Raw genomic sequence first — 20,923 nt, 5'->3', positions numbered from 1 at the left:
CAGACCGAGGCAGGAAATCTGAGATCAGCAAAGCAGTACGTGCATCTTTAGGCCAGTGGCTCAATTACTGATATGTCAGGCGTATTTCAGATTTGGTATATTATCATGAAAATATTCGGGGGAGGTCACCTGTATGTTCTTTCTAGCAAATTGTTGCTGGGTACAGATTGGGGAAGGAAGCCAAGGAAAGGGTGTGGTCTTAGTCTTCGAGATGGTAAATCTGGAATTTGACACTTGCACTGGGAAGTTTTATTATCTAAGATGGTTATTTTATCGTTCACTCCTTTCTGTTACTGCTCAGCAGGGAGCAGTTTCTACAGCCTTTTTACGTGGGTCCTACTTTAATTATCACCTCAAGCCACATCCATGGGCATCTTCTGACTTCCTTCTCCTGGGCATGGGGAGCCTGACCTCTCCTCCACTTTGGCTAATTGGTCTGAACTGTAAAAGTTTAAACTTTCCAAATGTGAACAGCTTGGTGTTTTCTTCAGCTCCTTTGACTGGTTCTCACTTCCAGGAAAGGATAGTTCGTCTGTGTACTTTGGAGTCCCTTGCCTAACAAAAACCTTTTACTGGATAAAACTATAAGATCTGGGCTCTAGAAGATCTGGCCTTGGTCCTTGACTTGTTCAGTTCCTGGTCTCTTACTCTCCCTGACCCTGGATGTTCGCGTTATCCTGCCCAAGTTATCACAGTTGCCTATGATTTGGTAGCGTTCATAATTACATTTCCAGCAATACCTTCCCATTCTTACCTCCGCCTGTCTCCAGCTACCAATTAAGTGCCCTTACTAGGATAGAGAGGATGATCCCATCACTCTTGAAATGATTTGTTTTGTTTTTTGGGTTTGTTTGTTTGTTTGTTTAGAGATTTTTGTTATAGGGCACATGTGCTCACTGGAGAGATGGAGAGAGACAGAGAGACAGAAAGCAAGAAATCTCCCCCAGAGGGGTGGCCATGCCACAATCCCTTCTCCTCCGTTCTCCTCCCGGGATCTTGGACACGTATATGCACATGAGCCTGGCATGAGTTTTTATAAGCCACCGGGTCCAGGACTCAAATCACAGTCTACTGTGTGAGAGTCCAGTGACATAACCATCCACGCTATCTGTGGTCCCATACTCAGCAGCTTGAAAAATTCATGCTGGGCATGTGTGCACGTGTGCCTAAGAGAAGAATGGAGAAGAAGGGACTGTGGCATGGCCACAGGGGGTGATTTCTTGCTTTCTGTCTCTCTGTCTCTCTTCATCTTTCCAGCGAGTGCATGTACCATATAGCAAAAACCTCTCTTAAAGAAAAGAAATGATTTGGATAAAGAGACATTGTGATACATTTTTTTTATTGTAATTTAGCCTTTAAAATACTCCTTGCCAGCATTTGCAGATGACCATAATCTGCAAGCATGGATCAAAATCACAGTGATGTCTGAACACCAAGACGATGTTCATGTGATTGAAATGAAATGTAGATGCACCTTGTTTTACATAGATGAGCTTCTGAACAAAAGCGAGCATGAAGGATGTGAATTAATTCATGATTTAAACCAACTAAGGGAACTTTGTTATTTAAAGAAATACTGGGCTAAGTTCTCTAGCAAAAGAAGAATTACTTGCACAAGAATATCTTGTGCAGATCCTTTTTCATATATCTGTTTTATTTCAAGCAAATATACTTGTGTGCTTGCTATCCAGGAGGGAGATGGGTGTATTTAGGACAGAGGAAATGACAGGTTAGCTATCTGTGCTGAGATTTGAGAATAGATAGATTGCTGGTACATGTTGGCCTGTCGGTTGCAGAGAAGTAGTGCTCTTGGGCTCCTTCTAATACCCACCTTTTGCTTTTGTGTTAGATCGAGCGGTTGGAAGTAAGCACTCTTGCCCAGACTTCCAGTGCAGTGGCCTCGAGCACTGATGGCAGCATCCACACAGATTCCGTGGATGGAACACCAGACCCTCAGCGCACGAAGGCTGCCATCGCTCACCTGCAGCAGAAGATCCTGAAGCTCACAGAACAGATAAAGATTGCACAGACGGCCCGGGACGACAACGTTGCAGAGTACTTGAAGCTTGCCAACAGTGCAGACAAGCAGCAGGCCGCCCGGATCAAGCAGGTCTTTGAGAAGAAGAACCAGAAATCTGCTCAGACCATCCTCCAGCTACAAAAGAAGCTTGAGCACTACCACAGGAAGCTCCGAGAGGTGGAGCAGAATGGGATCCCCCGGCAGCCAAAGGATGTCTTCAGGGACATGCACCAGGGCCTGAAGGATGTGGGCGCAAAGGTGACTGGCTTCAGTGAAGGTGTGGTGGATAGTGTCAAAGGAGGATTTTCCAGCTTCTCACAGGCCACCCATTCGGCAGCAGGGGCTGTGGTCTCAAAGCCCAGGGAGATCGCCTCGCTGATTCGGAACAAATTTGGTAGTGCAGACAACATCCCTAACTTGAAGGACTCATTAGAGGAAGGACAAGTGGATGAAGCGGGGAAGGCTTTGGGAGTGATTTCGAACTTTCAGTCAAGCCCCAAATATGGTAGCGAGGAGGATTGCTCTAGTGCCACTTCAGGCTCAGTGGGAGCCAACAGCACTACTGGAGGCATCGCTGTAGGAGCATCCAGTTCCAAAACAAACACTCTGGACATGCAGAGCTCAGGATTTGATGCACTACTGCACGAGATCCAGGAGATCCGGGAAACCCAGGCCCGGCTGGAGGAATCCTTTGAAACTCTCAAGGAACATTATCAAAGGGACTATTCCTTAATAATGCAGACCTTACAGGAGGAGCGATATAGGTAAGTCACATGGAATTAAAGTCCAGAGGTGATGGTTCAGTGTTTCCTTTCCTTTTGATGTGAAGAAGTGGCTTTGAAAGGTCTTTGTCTCTCTCTGAAGTCTCCAGAGCACCGGAGATACATCACAGGACATCCACACATGTGCCTATTTCACAGAGGGCAGAATAGAGGCATAGCAAAGATAAGAGGCTCCACGGTTATGGACTGATGAACTCTTTAGTCAGGGGAGGAAGCAGCATATACCTCTCCAGTCTTCCATGGCAGCTTCTGACTTTAAAATGAAGCCCAGGCCTTCTAAAGCACTCCACCCACTTACATTTACAGAGCCGCACAGTCATTGCAGCCTGTAACTGGACCACACTGAATTCAAAAGATCCGTAGTTCTCAGAGCTCTGTAGAAATCAAAGATGTAACTCAGCCAAAATGCCATGAACCTGCAGATATTTGGCCTTAAACACACTTATCTGGGCAAGTGTTGTAGAAAGATTAGAGTAGGAGTAAACCCAGATAAGCATGTCTGTTACCTTTACTATGAATTGGCACACGTATGAATTGGGAGTGAACTTCAACTTGACATGGTTCTACAGTAGAGAATTCTCTAAGGGCTAAATGCTTTAGTCACAGTCTGTGCTAAAGGTCTCCTTTTTGTGTTTTCTGCTATACTGCACGTTCATATTAGACCACTCTCAGCCATTGTGTCCTCCCCCATTGCCATCACACGTGGAGAGAAACAATGACCCCCAGTTAGTACTCCTTCAGATTCAAACTTTGTTAGCCACAAACAGGCCCCTCATGGTACGTCTTAAGGAACTAGTTTCATGGGAGCCACCAATCAGGTTAGGCCTCCAAGGACCGGGGTTCTGGTCCTACCCCAGTTATCACCGAGGGAATCCTCAGTACTTGCACCATAATGTCAGAGATGGACCAGTCTCTTCCAACTCTTAAAAAAAATGACGTTTAAAAGTTCTCTTTTATGAGATAATCTGAGAGTCTAATAAATTATTTGCACATATCATTTAGCTCTGAGAAAAGATATAGCAGTAAACTCTTTTCAGATGGTGAAAATGCTAACCAGTAATTTAATCTTGCCTCTTCACTCTTCTGTGCCTCAGTTCTAACAAGATTTCAAGGGGGAGAAGTGAGTGTGGGAAAGAGAAATGAAGTTCTAAAAGCAGATACATTACTATTTTTATTTAAGCATTTTATATATTCTTTAATATACTGAGAAGATGTGGTCTATAGTAGCAGGCAGTCTTTTTTAATTATTTAATTTAATTTTCTTCTTATTTTTTAAATTTTACCAGAGAGAGAGAGGGAAAATGAGAAATTCAGATGCCAGGTCCAGGAATCGAACCATGGTCAGCCATGTGGGAGTCCAGCACCTTAATCTCCATGCCACCTGCCAACCCTTAGTAATAAGCAATCTTTTTTTTTTTTCTTTCTTTTCTTTTTTTTTTTTTTTTTTTTTTGTGGGGGGGTTTTTTTTTTTTTTTTTTTTTTTTTTTTTTAGAACAAGTATAATTAACCACACACACAATCTATTCATTGTCCTATGACCTTTGTAATTTAGTTTCATATTCTGAAACCACTTCTCTTAGGCATGCACACACACGCGCCCAGCGTGGGTTTAGCCACTGGGTCTGGGACTCGAACCGCGGTCAACTACATGGGAGTCCAGCGACATAGTCATTACACTAACTACTGGTCCCAGTAGTAAGCAATCTTAAATACTCAGAACTCAACAAACGCCTGAGCCTTTATACCATATTGAACCTGACTCCTAGGTTCAAATTCTAGTTCTCCTTAACTGCTTACTAACCTTGAAAACCAGGCAAGATTTCTAATTTCTCTACATCTTGGATTCCTCATCTTTAACACAGGAAACTGGTGGGTCATCAGAAAAGTCATACACATTTTTACATAGAAGAACATTAAAAAATACATCATGACTTTTCCAACAGCCCAATAGTAGTTCTCCATGAGAGAATTAAGACGTCAAAATGAAGTAACACAGGTAAAACAGTAGCCAGGGCCCAGTGCTCGGTTGCTATTCAGTAGGAGCCGCTAGCTTCCCTCTGAACTGGAAGACTGGGCAGTCCAGTCAGTTGCTCAGAAAGACAGCTACCTGCCTTGAAACCTTTATTCTGAATAGATACTTCCAGTTGCTAAATGCCTCCAGAGCTCGAAAATCATCATAGAGCTTGTTAGGTCTTCAAATCGGATAGAGACCAATGTGAAAATTCTAAGACGGGAAAGCACAGGTCTCCCAAGGCCCACCCATGGAGCCAGTTAAAATAAGTCAGACACCAGACAGAACTTCAGCTCCTCCTTTCCCCTCCTCAGACGAATCAAATCAAAGCCCCTTAAGGGGTAATAAACAGTACATTTCCTTCCTTGTACTTTGGGTTCTCTGTGGTAGGTAAGTAACTCGTTCTTTTGGAATAAAGAGGAAAAAAGGAAATTTATGAATTTTCTAAAAGGGAGGTAAACCATGCAGGAAAAACAAAAGACGTGATGAGCGTCTCCCTCATGTTTGTCATTCTGCTTCAGCTTCACAGTGATTTTCCCTTAAAACCAGATCTTGAAGAAGGAGAGCCATGTTTGTCCAAGAAAGGCGGTGGGGAAGCCACAGCCATTGTCCTCAGCCATCTTGATGCACCAGCAACGCCCCCACACAGCAGTTAGCGATCTCCCTCTGGTACAGCGATCTCCCTCTGGTACACGTCTCTGCACAGTGCGTGTACTGAGCTCACTGCTGGTCTCTGAGTGCTTTCACATGAGTGAGTTTTCCCCCACAAATTGAAGCCTGTTTCAAGCACCAAAACTTCACATTTTGTGCCTTTGGGAGAACTCCTCTGCTTGCGTCTAACGAAGTACACTGAACTAGCGTGGTGGGAGTAGCTGAGAGCAGCAGTGCCGTCGTATGGCGCGATGCTCTCGGTTAGAGAGGCTGTACGCTTGTACGCCTTTGACAGTAAATGGTCCTACGCTCTTTTTAGTTCCCGTGTCTGCTTTTTATAGCCTGTTTTTCTCCATTCCACATCTCCTCCACAGTTAGTGAGCTGTCTGCCACAGTCTTCCTTTACTAATTCTGTCTCTGCTCTGTTGTAGGTTTTGCTTTCTGTCTAGGAAGGAAGTAGGGTAGGAGTGGACTTCACAGGCTCCTCTACCAGAAACCAGTTCATGTGTGCATGGCTGCTCCAGATGCATTTTTGGCCTATGCTTTACTTTATCTTACTTGTAGTTGACAAGGTAGGCCGTGCTCAGTGTCGTTATTTGGTGATGATGAGGACAGCATCCCACCAACAGCATTTACTAGAGCCCTGTAATAGGCATAATGCTGGGTGCTTTACACTTTTTTTTCTTAGTTTGCTATAGGGCATGTGAACTCACCAGAGAGAATGAGAATCACCCCCCACACAGGATAGCCACAATCCCTTCTCCGTTCTCCTCAGGATTTTAGGCGTGCATGCACACATGCTCAGTGTGTTTCTCAAGCCACCAGGTCTGGGGCTTGAATCACGCAGTCAGCCAGGTAGTATCCAGCTGCCTTAACCACCACACCACTGGCTGACCTACTAGATGCCTTGTGTAACCTCACAATAGCCCCATAGGTGGCTTGTATTGTCTCCATTTTACAGATGAGGGAATTTAGGCCAGTGGGTTTTTTCATTTTGTTTTGTTTTTAATTTTACTTTGTCTAAAGGTCACTTAGTAAGTGATAAGTGGTAAAGCCAGAATTCAAACTCAGTTTTATCTAACTTCAAATCCACTGTTCTTCTCATACCTGGACACCTTTTTTCCCAGCTCAACCCTGAAGTCTGTATCGTTGAAAGACTAGTGTATCTGTATGAAGCATTAGCTGCATTGGCTATGGGTATTGGGCAGTCTTTCTCAGGTCAGAGTGTGTTCACAATAAGTCAAGTCACTGTCTTTAACATTTTATAAAATTCTGTGAATATGCAAGCTCCAGAAAGTTTCTCCAAGCTAGTCTCGTAGCTATGCCTACTAAAGCAAAGCCCTCCCCAAGCCATCACTCTCCCCTCCAGAGCCCCTTCTCAGTGTCACTCACTCAGCATGCTCCCCTCGCTGCCGACCCCAGTGGTAATGGCAGCAGGTCAGAGCAGTTGCCGAGACCATCTGCTTCACCCTGCAGTGGTCAGAGGCGTTCTGAAGCCTGTGGTAGTCTCTGTGCGCTCTTCACCATGTGGCGTACCACAGCTGATGCAGTACTCTCGGCACTCAGATGCCCTTAGCCCAGTTCACCATCCAGAGGCTGGATCTGAACTCCACGCAGCCTCCAAGCAGTAAAGAGGCATGAGTCTCTGAGCCTCGCTTCCAGCTCTCTGACAGGAATGATGTGGTGTGCTTGAGGGAGGTCGGAGGCAGGTTTAGACGGCCTTTCAGTGATGGGATCTGTGCTGACTTCGGGTTAGCCCTTCGCTTACAAGAATCTCTTGTCCAACTGTCTCTTGGTCCCACTAAAGTGTTAGTGGCATCGGGGTTCACAGTCCCCAGAGGAAGAAGGGATCCCTAGGTGCCCAGTTGGACCTCATTTACAGATGTGTACACTGACGCCCAGGGAGAGAAAGTGACTTTTGCCAGGTCACACCATAAAACGATTTCATGTTTATCTAGTTTTCAGCGAAAAATTGTCCTCGGTTTTTCAGTGGGTGTAATATATTAAGAGGCTGCCGAAGGAGAAAGTCCGGCTCCTGCCTGGCCTGGCGTGGGGGCGGACGACGGCCCTGCTTGTGCGGTGAGCTTTAGTGCCACTCGGAACGCTTCTATTTTAAGGGGATTCCTGTCCCTTGGAAATCAGCTTCTGAGAATGTTTGTATTAAGCCCAGGGATATTTTAAATTGTACTGAGTCATAAGAGCAAAAATACAGAGGCAGGCAGTCACCAGGAGCAGCCGTCACAGGCGGTAGCACAGTTAGTAACTGGGCTAACCCAGGCACGGCCCGTGGGCGTTCCGACTGGACAGAGAGCCGTTTAGCCCCAGTTCTGCTTGGCGTTGCTGTCGCCGAACGGGAGACAGGCGTGCGCAGATGGAGCTGTTAGTGGTTGGGAGGGTCGTGGTGCATTTTCATATGTTTTTCTATGCACCCCAGTATTGTACCCCTTTTTTCCCAGTTGTAAGTCTGTCGACTGAAACCGACCTGGGTCTCCAGAAGATATGTAGGCTCATTTCAGACAATGAATTTCGTGTAGAAACTGAGAATATGGATCAATTGTAAGAGTGAAAAAATCCCAACTGGATGGTGTTCAGAAGGGGTCAGACCTTCCGTAAGAGCTTTTTTACTGGCGATCTCTTTCAGGTTTAGCCACTGAAGAGGTAATAGAGGAGGAAAGGGGGTATTAGTTAACCCCCATTCATTCCATGGCCTGGATTAGCTTGAATATGCTGGCCAGTTTGGGCATTGCCTAAGCTGTGTGGCTTTATCTGCGCCCGTTTCCCCCTCTGCTCAGTCATGGCATCTCGTGCAGAGCTGAGGACGCACTGAATGTGTGTGAAGCACTAGTCTGGTGCCTGCTTAGAACAGGGGCATCCTCCCACTCCACTACTTCTAGGGGAATACAGAGGTCAGGAGTATACCAGGGTCTTAAGCTGGCACTCGTCACGTTTCCAAATCAACCGGAAAGCCTTCTCGGTTTTCTCTTTTCCCTGTACTCTTTAGGTTATTGTGCTCTTCCCCCCTTCTGCTGAAGGCACTTCCCTCGCTTCTTTTCAGGCTTCAGTAGAAACGAGGCAACAAAGGTAAACATGCGTTCACCCCAGTCCAGGAATCTGTTCCGGCTCCTACCACACGCCATACCCCTAGCCCAGCCCTGCCTCCTTCCCAGGCAAACATTAGCAGGCTACCTCAGGTCTCTGGTATGCACTTGGGAAACTGCGCAGTGGCCTGCTCCCATAGTTGTCTGTGGTGTCATCCCTGGGGCCGAGTGCTTCCTGTTCCTCCCAGTACCTGTTGTTCAAGTTTCTTCAGCCAGCCTGCCCTAGTGACCTGTTGCCCAACTAGGACGTACCACTGGCTCTCAGAGGTGAGCCACACCCAGAGCAATGCTTTAGGTAAAGCATTCCCAGCCTGTGCGCTCACTCAGTTTCTCATTCTCCAGGAATTTGACCCAAAAGGGCCCCTGAGTTATCACTGATCTAGGACGGTAACTATTGTGTTGTCTAATCTGGTGACTGAAACACATTTTCAAGATCAGTATTCTTTTGTGAATGATTCACCTTCAGCAAGATGCGGGTATGTTTTAATACATTGTAGATAGCACAGATTTTACCTCAGTGGAAGGTAAATTATACCTGCTTTTAAAATATGCAGCTACTGGGGCCAGCAGGTGGTGTGGTGGTTGAGGTGCTAGATTCCCACATGGCTGACTGCAGTTCAAGTCCCAGACCTGGTGGCTTGCTTTCTTGCTTTCCCACGCTCTCTCTCTATGTGTGTCTTTCTCTGTTGATTAAAATTATGATAATTAATTAATTCATTTTTTAAAAAGCTGTAACCTGGAGCCAGCAGGTGGCATGGTGGTTAAGTACTGGACTTCCACATGGCCAACTACGGTTCAAGTCCCAGACCTGGCAGCTTGCTTTTTCACTTTCCTTTTCTCTCTGTCTCTCTCTGGCCACACATGCCCTATAGCAAATTAAAATAATAATAATAAATAAAATTAAATAGATAATTATTCTTTAATTGCTATAACCTGATTTTTAAAAAAACTTGTAGTGTTAAGACTTTCTGTTTACTAATAACTAAACTCAAACCATATTTGTTTAGGTTCTCTTTGGGTTATAATTATTTAGGAAGGATCTTTGAGTAGAAATCCTCAAAATTAGATTATTAATCTCATGCTGCTTCTTATTCCAGCTGTAATTATGTGAAAGCATGTGGCAGCCAAAATCACAGACATGTAGGATCAAGAATCTACCAGCCCCCAACCTCACCTTCCATGACAAGAGAGCTCTAGTTAGTGCCCTGGGAAGGCATTCAAGCTCTTAAAAGGGATTTCTTGGTTTCAAAAAAAAATAAGATATGAAAGCTGTCCACAATTTTACTTCCCTTCCCACCCAACTCTTTTGTTTGATATTAATATTTAATGAAAGATGGAGCTGTTCTTCCTATGAGTTCTTTAGGTACCTCATTTCTCCACTTTGAAATTTAGACAGGAAGTAAGTAAACACTAGCATGTAGGGTAAGCAAAAGAGATTTTAACATTAACCATGGGGTTGGGACCAGCATTTGGAGTAATGGCTATGTTGCTAGACTCCCATGTAGCCGACTGCGGTTCGAGTCCTGAACCCGGTGGCTTAAACTCACACGGGGCTGGTGTGTGCGTGCCCAAGATCCCATGAGGAGAATGGAGGAGAAGGGATTGCAGTGTGGCCATCTCCCCTGGGGGATGATTTCTCACTTTCTGTCTGTCTGTCTGTCTCTCTCTCTCTCCCTCTCTCCATCTTTCTGGAGAGCACATGGGCCCTATAGCAAAAACTTCTCCCCCCCCAAAAAAAAAAATTAACCGTGGGGCTAGTGGGAAGTTTGTGGGAGCTAGAGTATGGGTGCTTTCTTACCTTTGTTATTCAGACTTTGCATTTGATTAATAATACCAAAATAATTTTTTTTTAAAGACAACAATAAAACAAATCTAAAAAGAGGAAATGGGAACCAAGCAGTTCCCATTCTTTGTATGCCACACTAGCTTACCAGGACTCACTGCCTTGTTCTGGGCCTCTTGTTTCTTAATTATAGAATCGAAGTACCTCCCAGGGAGGAAGGACATGAAGATTAATATAGAAATGTCTTCATAAATCGTAGTTCCTTAGAGGCAGACGCCATACATGAAAAGGCGGGGGACAGGGGTAATTATCATTCTTCTTATTGGTGCTCGTGTTTATTGTGATGCGTTTGATATTTAAGTCGATTGCATTGAAATCCTCCCAGCATACTCTCCACCCAAAAAAGCACCGCATCATTTTCACTGGGCTCTCTGTGTTAGCCCGTTTTCAGACCAGAATTTCCAGTGGCGGTTACATAAGCCACGCTGGGGCTGATGGCCCCGCAAAAGTGTCAGTGCCAAGCATGGTCACGTTGAGGCTGTGGAAAGAGCTGAGGAATAAGCTCCCAGGTTTTGGGCGAACAAATGAGGGGAAAGTGCTTGCGTAATGACAGAATGGAGGAGTTCTTTCAAGGTATCAAGGGCGACCCAGCAGATCTGCATTCCAGGACACCAAGGGCATTTTTCCAACTTCTTTGCTCATCAGCCTTGACAAAGCCTCAAGGTTTATGGCTTTCTCAGTTTCCTCCCGGTGTTTCCTGCAGGTTGGAGGTGCTCACTATGGTGACTCTTAACACTATTGTTTGTGTGAGTATTACGGGGTGTCAGCTACACAATAACAGCTGCAACTTTTCTGTTCTTTCAGAAAGTCTTCATTCTCCAGGTAATTCTCACGACTTGAAGAGGGAAACATAATGCTGGTAGTTATTCATTGATGAATTAATGGGGCTGTTCCAACGGGACCCATTGTGGGTCTTGCTTCACCCTTGAGTTCCGCAGCTTTGTATCACCTCGGCAAGTCTTGTGGCGCGTTTGTCCCATCTGCTGAAAAGTGGAGCTCGTTCTGCTTACCCAAATGCTACCTCGCTGTTTACTTACTAATAGAGTACTGGATTCTCTCACGAGGGCAGACTCTCGGTTGAGATCTTGCTGTTACCTTCCCTTGTGACTGAGTAGATTGTTTCATCTCCAGAGGGCCTTGTTTCCTCCAAGGGCATGAGGATCAGCAGTTTCTACTCAGCTCTTCCTGGAGGTTTTTGGAAATTCGTTGAAGTTTACTTGAGACACCTTCCCTCATACACATACAGAAGCATGCCAGGGAAGGGAGGTAGGAGAAACAGCGTCATCATTAGAAAGGAAAGCTTGGGACAAGCCAGGGGATGGAGCTAGTCGAATGACTTGGCCAAGTTGAGCCAGGTACCCGCCACATGCCTGCAGACAGGCTTGATGCGCCCAGAGTGGAGAAGATAGTATGTGTGCTCGTCGTGTGGTGTCGGAGGACACACGCCGCAGATGGACTGGAAACAGCGGGAGATCCCAAAGTACATGAAATTGAGGACACACAGGTAGAAGAAGAAAGGGAGGCTAGAGAAAGAATTTGGGGGCCAGCTAGTGGCATGGTGGGTAAGGCAGCCAGATCCCACATTGTCCACTGCGCAGTTTGGGTCCTAAACTCGATGGCTTGAGAAGCACGCTAGGCAAGTGTGTGTGTATGCCCAAACTCCTGAGAGAAGAGTGGAGGAAAAGGCATTGTAGCAATGGCCATCCTCCTGGGATGGGGGTCCTCGGCTTCTGTCTCTCCCTCTTTATCTCTCTGGCAAGTATATGTTTTCCTACAATCAAAAAAAAAAAGTAAATAAAAAAGTGGGAAGTGGGAAATCAGTAAGCATGGAGCCACCCAGCTCTGGAGACCATGTGCAGTTGTTTTTTTTTTTTTGGAGAGATTTTTACGTGCGCGTGCGCTCGCCAGACAGACAGAGAGAGACAGAGAGACAGAAAGCGAGAAATCGCACCTCAGGGGGGATGGTCACGTCGCAATCCCTTCGCCTCCACTCTCCTCTCGGGATCTTGGGCATGCACGCACACGCGCCCGGCGTGAGTTTTAAGCCACCGGGTCCAGGACACGAACCGCGGTCGACTACGTGGGAGTCCAGCGACATAGCCATTACGCTAACTGCTGGTTCCCACAAGCAGTTGTTTTTAGCTACCCCACCAGGGATGGTTGGGAAGAACTAGGATGGTCACAGATGACAAAAATGGAACCAGATGTATACTCGCCATGCCTGTCTCACTGAGCACCTCTTCTGTGCCAGACATCTGACATCGGTCTCCTCTTTTTTTTTTTTAAGAGATTTTTGCTATAGGGCACATGTGCTTGCCGAAGAGACAGAGACAGACAAACAGAAAGCAAGAAGTCACCCACCCCCTCCCAGGGGGAGATGGACATGCAGCAGTCCCTTCACCTCCATTCTCTCAGGATTTGGGGCACACGTGCACATGTGTCCAGCATGAGTTTTAAGCTGCTGGGCCTGGCACTCAAAGTATGATCGGGCATGTGAGAGTCCAGCACCTTCACCACCACTACACATGCTGGCCCCTGTCTCCTCATTTAATCTTTGCAATTGCTCGTAGAGTAAGTAGGTTTGTTTATTTCTAAGTACAAAGTAGGTGCAGAGTTGAAGGAGTGAAAAATGGGAAGAGCTTTTAGATATAATATAGAACGGATCAAATCCAATTTGAAAATGACTCCCAGAACCTTTGACATGTAGCAGCTTTTTTTCTTTTAATTGCCAGAGGGCTTGTGAGCTGCCATCGCTTCTCTGTTTCTCCAGCCTGTTGGGCTTTGGAGCATGCAGGCACATGGACCCAGCGTGTTTTGCAAGTTGCTTAGGGCTAGGATTCGAACTACTGTGGTCAGCCATGTGCGATCCAGCTTTCTCAACCACTAGGCCAGGGCCAGCCAGTCAAGTTAGTGACCTTTATTTGATAAACGTTGTCTTACGAGGTTCGAGATTAATGGGAGCAAGTGCTGAGGACAGTGTGTGTGTATGTATGTATGTATGTATGTATGTACGTATGTATGTATATGCATAAACACCAACACATGCTTGGTTGAAAAGTGAAACTTCATTCACATTTGTGTTTTATATCCTAATGTTTCTGTGAATACCCATCAATTAAAGGGGAAAGGAATAGGGCCAGGAGATGGCTCGGAGGTTGGGGCAGCTGGATCCCACATAGCCAACTGCATGGTTCAAGTCCCAGGCCTGGTAGCTTGAGGATCACACCAGGTGTGTGTGCCTGTGTACCCAAAATCCCAAGAAGCGAATGAGGAACAGGGATTGCAGTGGGCCATCCCCCCGGGGAGGGGAGTGGAGTTCTCATTTCTCACTTTCTTTTTTTTTCTTAAAAACTTATTTTTATTTAAGTTTATTTATTTATTCATCCATTTTCATTTGACCAGAGGGTTAGAGAGAAGGAAAGTGTGAAAGCAAGCTGCCAGGTCCGGGACTCAGACCATGGTCAGCCGTGTCAGAGTCCAGCACCCTTAGCCAGCATGCTACCTACAGTCTCAGTTTCTCACTTTCTCTCTCTCTAGCTGAGTAAAAACAATAAAGGGGGATGGGGAGAGAACAGCAAGTTCAGGGGCAGTGACAGGCAGATTAGGGGACAGGACGTGTACTTTACTCGTGAGCAGCCAAGACGGCTTATTACTGTGCGGTGAGCACTCACACGTGTGGGTCGTCTCTTCTTGTTAGCTATTATGAGTCATGCTGTGAACGTTCATGCACCAGTTTGTACAGAAGCAGGTTTTCATTTCAGTGTTGGCTTGCAGCAGAATTACTGGTTCACATAGTAATTCCGTGACTACCTGTTTTCTTTATTCGTGATAAAGTACACACCGTGCACACAAACGAGAGGTGAGCTCCCTCCACGGGGTCTGGTTAAACATGATCCCCTTTCTCCAGTCCTCCAGCCCAGCGGGTCTGGGCCACTCGAGTGTGTGCCCTAAGGGTTTCAGGCTGACCAGGCTGGGCATTTGAGCTGTGGTTGCCATGTGGGATCTGGCTTCTCTTGGGCGGCAGGTTACCACTGTACCACAGAACCATCCCTATTATCTTCTCTTTGATTATAGGTCCCTAATCTTTTTATTACGTCCCTCCTCCTCCCACCCTGACATTTAGCTCCAACCACATGTCAGTGTAGCACTGCCAGCCCACTTGCTGGCTTCATGGTCAGGAATGCTGTCTGCCTGACTTGGGTTTCTCACCTCTCTTTAGGGAGCGGTTTCACAATGGAGTCACAGGGTAAAGTTTTTGAACTTGAGTGTTAAAGTCAAATAGACTTGGATTCAAATCCTGGTCATTCAGTTAAATATCTGTGTGCCCTTGGGTAAGTCACTTTAGAATGTCCCTGGGCTTCAGTGTCCTCATCCATGAAGGCACTGCCTCTGACCTCTTGGGGTTTTTAAAATGAATTTGCAAAGTAAACTGAATAAAGCTGGGTGAATTTTAACTCTTTTCTAGTGGTACGTGTGAGCCCTGTTACTGTCAACTGAGATCCCCCAACAGTCCAGAGGGCCTGTCTGTGGGCCAGACAGTGGGCACGGTGGCCCAGAAAACACACACCAGAGGTGTCCCCATGTCTCCTTCCATCCGTGTACCAGGATCCAGACCATGGTCAGCCGTGCAGGACCCGGCTCCCTCGGCACAGTTGCCACAGGGCTGGCCCTGGAGCATCGCTTTTTAAAAATTTCTAGTGAAAAGAGAGAGTGCTGATCATCAGATACTAAGTACACCACAAAACAAGGTCTAAAATAGGGCAATCGCTGTGGATTTAAAATTTGGTGGAAAGACACCTGCAGAGATGGCTCCTGTTTCTGAGCGCTCACCCTGGGCAGAAAACGAGATGCAAAGGCACTCCCAGGGAGGACAGGCCTGCTCACCAGTGAAAGCTGGGAATGTTTTCGGATCCGTCTGCTCCGCCACATCCGTGCAGGAAGAGTTTCAGCATGAAACAAAGCGGTACAGGGCCAGCCATGGCAAGGTGGTTAAGGCAGCTGGCTCCCACACAGCACACTGTGCTGTTTGAGCCCTGGACCCGGTGGCTTGAAAAGCACGCCAGGTTGGGGCCGGCAGGTGGCGCGGCTCTTACGGGCGCTGGACTCCCACATGGCCAACCGTGATTCGAGTCCCAGACCTGCTGACCTGCTTTCTCACTTTCCCTCCTCTCTCTCACTCTGTCCCTCTCTGGTCAAATGAAAATAAAGTTAAATAAAATAATTCTTTAAAAAAAGAAAAGAAAAGAAAAACATACCAGGCACGTGTGCGTGCCCAAAATCCCGAGAGAAGGTTGGAGGAGAAGGGGTCACAGGATGGCCATCTCCCCAGGGGGTGCTTTCTCACTCTCTCTAGCACGTGTGCTTTCTCTTTATATAGATCAGTCTCTCTGGCGAGCACACATGCCCCATGGCAAATGCTTTCAATGTTTGAGGTCGTTCTGATGGTTTGGGGTTTTGGTTTTTGGTTTGGGGTGGGGTTTCTTTGATTGCCAAGTCCCCTGAGGCTCACCAGCTGGTGTTAGGTGTTGCTGTCTTAGTGGTGGCTTAGTCCCCTGTAGGGAAGACCCCTGCCTAGCTGCCCTCTGTCTGACGGAGAGGCTTCCACGCTCATCACCAGAAGCTAGAGGCACGTTCATTCTTCCCTCTCTCCTACCCTTTGCTCCTAGTGTTTGGACTGCGTGATCTTCAACTTTTTCCTGCCTCTTGCCTGGGCCTGGTGTGCTCCCTTCACACTAGCCAGGCAGCTCATTTCCTAAGACACCACGTACACCCGTCACTCCCCACTCAGTGACTGCTTCAGGCCTACTCACTGTCTTTAGAATCCCCGCTCCTCTCCCCACCTCCACCTGCTCTTTTCTCTCTCGTTCTCTTTTTTTTTTCTTTTTTGGGGGGTGTGATTTTGCTATAGGGCACTTGTACTCATCAGAGAGACAGAGAAAGAAAGGGAGAAGGAAAGGGAGAAAGCACCCCTCTTGGGGGGGATGGCCACACCGCACCCTCGTCTCCATTCTCCTCTCAAGATTTTGGGCACACACGCACACGTACGTGGTGTGTTTTTCAAGCCACCAGATTCAGCGCTCAAACCACATAGTCAGCCACATGAGATCCAGCTGCCTTCACCAGCATGCCACCAGCTGGCCCTCTGCCTACCTCTGGAGGCCGGATTTCCCTCTCCTCCGATGTAGGTGTACGACTCTAGCACGTTGAGTACATGTACTCTACTCTTCACCTGTGGCCCTGAGCACTAGAGGTACATGGTGAACGAAACAGCCCACTCCCAAGGAATCTTATCTCTGCTCTTCTCCCTGGTTTTCACGGAGCTACTGCCACAGTGGCCTGCTCCCTGCCCCTCAGCCATGCTAAGTTAGTCCCATCTTGAGAACTTTCTACTTGCTGTTTCTTCTGCTTAAGATACTCTGACCTCCACATCTTCAGAAGTTCTGTGTGAATCACTGCAGTTTCAGTCCTCCTCGTGAAAAATGTTGAGCTGGAAAGAGGCCTTCCCTCACCATTCCAGTGTCAGCAGCTTCCAGACACTCTTCCGTGTTGTCCCTATGGACCTACGATGTATCCATACCTGAAATGCTGTGGCTTTTCTGTATACCCCGCCACACACACACGCACACACACAGAATGTGTACTCCTGAGGACGGGTACACTGTCTTGCTTTCCACAGCATTCCTTATACTTTCAACATGCCTGGTACACAGCAGGCTCTCAGTAAACATTTGTCGACTGAAATGCCCCAGACCTGTGGGTGGCCATGGAAGGATAGGCCCCTCCAGCTCTGGCATTCTAGAGCTCTGAATCCTGACCATCCAGGTGAGTGGTGTGAGTTGTCCATGTTGGATAAGCCACTGGTTACTGGTCAGTGTTCATTCCTGTGCTGTTTATCCTCTGAGGAGGTCTGCTTCGTTGTCCTCAGTTTGGCCTCTCCCATGGAGTACGAACTCTCTCTGTTGACTATGCTCGGAGCTAACCAGGGCCGCTGGCATTGCTGCAAATACTGTGTGCTGAGAAGATTGGAAGAACCATGTTGCTGTATGGTTTGGCCTTGTGACAAGCTGCCCTTTCCAAGGACTAAGCTATACCCTCTGGCATGCCCTATAACCCCTGGCCACTCAATTTCTTTGTGCTTTTATTTTCTCCCTTTGCAGAATGGGCTTTGGAGATTGGGTGTAGATACCAGGAAAGATAGAGATTTTGCATAAAACTCTAACTTTTTCCTCTTAGATGTGAACGATTAGAAGAACAACTAAATGACCTAACGGAGCTCCACCAGAATGAAATCTTGAACTTGAAGCAGGAGTTGGCCAGCATGGAAGAGAAAATTGCATATCAGTCCTATGAGCGGGCCCGGGACATCCAGGTTAGCATGAAGTATAACATCAGAACACGAGAGGGTCATAGAGGGAGAAAAGATAGGAGGTGGAGTATCAGGAGAAGATTAGAACACCTGTAGTAAATGGACTCTTCAAGTGGCTGAGGGGCATCTCTCAGAGGCCTGTACCACTGGGGGCATACACACGCTTGCTTGAGTTCTTGGGAATGTCGTTGGGGTCACAGGTCATCTCAGCATGTAGACAGCCACGTGCCTGCATCCGTTGGTTACTGCGTCAAGAGCTGCTCTTGAAGTCTTACGGCCATCTCGCCAGTCTTCTCCTGTGGGAAGTGGGCTTTGTCCCCGGTGCCAGCTCAGATGTCTTAGAGGCACACTGCCAGGCAGTCAGTGAGAACAGCCCCTGAGGCAGTACTGTTGAAGGCTGGTAGTCGTCCGTCTGCTCTGTGGGGAACGTGAATATTTAATTCGTTCTTAGTTCTAGGGTAAGAGTTCTCGGTGGTCTCACATGAAAGCGTCTCGGAAGAGAAGTGGCCAGGACCTAGGGGAATTGAGGGCATGTATGGCTCCTTTCTCCAGCGGCCATGAACTCTGATTTAGGTTTTTTTCTTCCCAAAGTTGTCCTGGACTGAGCCGTACCCCCTGTTCATCCGTTCTCAACTGGTTTCCATCTGAAATTGCCTAAACCTTACTTCAGATACCAGGAAACCAGGACCCATTGACACAAAGGCCAGAAAAACCCAGAGCTCCACCCACTGCTGAACGTTGGCCAATACCTGACCATAGCCAGGGAAACGGGTCTGTCCCCTGGGTCTTAGGGTGAAATCCATATGAACTCATAGGTGGGGAGGGCCATGCATGACGCTGAGGACAGCAGAGTCCTTTAAAGGTTCAGTCTACTATGCGGGCATAGTCATCCTCACAGAGGTCCCCTGAAAGGGACTGAGTACTCCCTTCTTAAGGCAGAGTCAGAGGTCCCTTCCATTACTGTCAAGGATTGACTTGACTCAGAAAACACCAGGTACATGCACAAGGAGGTCTGTTCACTGTATTGTTTTCACAGTGGAAAAGTTGGAAACACCCTAACATCCCCAAGAGGGAACTGGCTGAATAGAACTATGACATATCTGTATTGTAAAATGCTACATAGTGGTTAGAAAGAGTGAAATGGATTTCTACATGTTGACATGGAGAGAACTCGCCAAGACCTACTGTTGAATGAAAACAGCAAGTCGTAGACCAATCCCTATAGTATGGTACTATTTGTGTCCAAACAAGAAATAAAAACAACAATTCTATACATTTCCCTAGGAACACATACTTACACACTTAAACACAGGTAAAAGGGCGAACACATCAGTGTTACTGTGTTACTGGGTGGGCAGGGACCAGAGTTGAAGAACATGTCAAGAGAGACTGTGTTCTATTTGAAATGTTTTATGGTGAACAAGCGTGTGTATTCTATGCAACCTGGAGTAATCAATTTTAAGCGAAAAAAGAGAAATCATTTATTTGAGGTCTTATCATTAAAATATCTGAACCAAATAAGGTGACCGTCCCACAGGAATGCAGTGGAGGGCAATTTAGGGGGATAAAGGTCACTTGAATCATGCAGTGTGCATCTGGCCTCTCGGGGTCAAGGCTGTAGCTTATTTTAAATCGTTGTGTAGCTCAGGGTGCATCTGGCATGCCCAAGCAAGTGGAAGGCTAACTCTCCCCTGCTCCGGCCCGCAGGAAGCCCTGGAGGCCTGCCAGACCCGCATCTCCAAGATGGAGCTGCAGCAGCAGCAGCAGCAGGTGGTGCAGCTGGAGGGGCTGGAGAACGCCACCGCCCGCAACCTGCTGGGCAAGCTCATCAACATCCTCCTGGCCGTGATGGCGGTGCTCCTGGTCTTCGTCTCCACCGTGGCCAACTGCGTGGTCCCCCTCATGAAGACTCGCAACAGGACGTTCAGCACTTTACTCCTGCTGGCTTTCATTGCCTTTCTCTGGAAGCACTGGGACGCCCTCTTCAGCTACGTGGAACGGTTCTTTTCACCCCCCAGATGATGCTGGCCTGGAAGGCAGTGCTCCCCACCCTCTGGCGAGTGCATGCAGCGAGAGACAGCCACTTACCTATTCGGAAGTTTTCTACAACAGAAGAGTTGAGTGAATCTGTTTACATTTAGAATAATGTTTTTTTCTTCAAGAGATGCAATTGCAATAGTATTTTTTAGATTTTATCCAAGAAGTTTTTTGGGCAAAAATCTTGGATCATTTTTATGTAGCATGGTTTTCCTTGGGATGCAAAACTGAACCAGTCCTTTAACAAGAACCAACAATCTGGAGCACACTGAAGGGCATTCTACATGGTGGCTTGAAGGACTGCACTAAAACTCACCGAAAGGTCGAGAAACCTGCGGAGGGTAAACCAGGGAAACGTAACACCACGCCTCGTCCCAGCTCACCACCTCTCCCCGCCCCAGACTGACTTTACTGTGAACGCCTGCCACATTCCCCGTCGGAAGCTTTGGATTCAGGGTAGATTTCCCTTGTCCGTGGAAGAACACGTGGATCTCCCTGGCTTTCTTACCCACGCTGGCCAACCCTGGAAGGATGATCACTTTAGAACCTGGTCCCTTAGCGTCTGCTAGGATACGGAAGTGAGATTATCGTGGCCCCAAGGATCACTGCACGGTCCTCTGCAGTATTTTGAAGTAGCCCTCTACATACTTAATTTTAAGCAAAATCCCTTGGCCGCACTTTTAAGGTATATATATATATATGTGTGTGTGTATATATATATACACATATATATATATATATATATATATATATATATATAGTTACCAACTGAAAAAAATAAATCCAAACAGCATACTTGAAGAATGTAATACTCAAACTCTCAGTGCTTCCTTATGGTTTCTAATAGGATTTTTTATTATTGTTATTATTATTATTGGGTTTTTTTGGAAAGGGTTGGGGGGGTCTTTTATTTTTCCTTTGAAATAAAGAAGTGATGTTTTTAAATGAAGAAATGTGTGGATATTTAAGCGTGCTGCTCTCTGGTCTTGAAACAGTTGGAGGAAGAAAGATTTGCTGTAAATGCTGCCCTCTGCCGCCCTTGTCTTGAGATGCAGCTTCGACCCCCTTCTCTGGCTGCCGTGGCTGGCTTTGGGGGTGCCCCCCCCCCCCCCCGC

General features: G+C 46.9%; 1 protein-coding gene across 13 annotated transcripts in view; it reads left to right on the top strand.

Annotated features, from left to right (window-relative positions):
- The window catches only part of TMCC1 (transmembrane and coiled-coil domain family 1), a 201,610-nt gene extending 180,715 nt beyond the window's left edge, over window positions 1-20,895 (top strand). For all 13 annotated transcript variants that reach the window (XM_006160666.3, XM_006160665.3, XM_014592476.2 and 10 more), the window contains 3 exons: window positions 1,850-2,784; window positions 17,639-17,774; window positions 19,479-20,895. In XM_006160666.3, coding sequence (XP_006160728.1) covers window positions 1,850-2,784; window positions 17,639-17,774; window positions 19,479-19,793 — 1,386 coding nt within the window. In that variant the 3' untranslated portion in view covers window positions 19,794-20,895. The remainder of the gene's footprint in view (window positions 1-1,849; window positions 2,785-17,638; window positions 17,775-19,478) is intronic.
- Window positions 20,896-20,923: the final 28 nt, after the last annotated feature.

Source organism: Tupaia chinensis, unplaced genomic scaffold (assembly GCF_000334495.1).
Source record: "Tupaia chinensis unplaced genomic scaffold, TupChi_1.0 Scaffold000704_1, whole genome shotgun sequence".
NCBI classification, from domain to species: Eukaryota; Metazoa; Chordata; class Mammalia; order Scandentia; family Tupaiidae; genus Tupaia; species Tupaia belangeri.
This window is presented reverse-complemented; position numbering and strand designations above follow the sequence as displayed.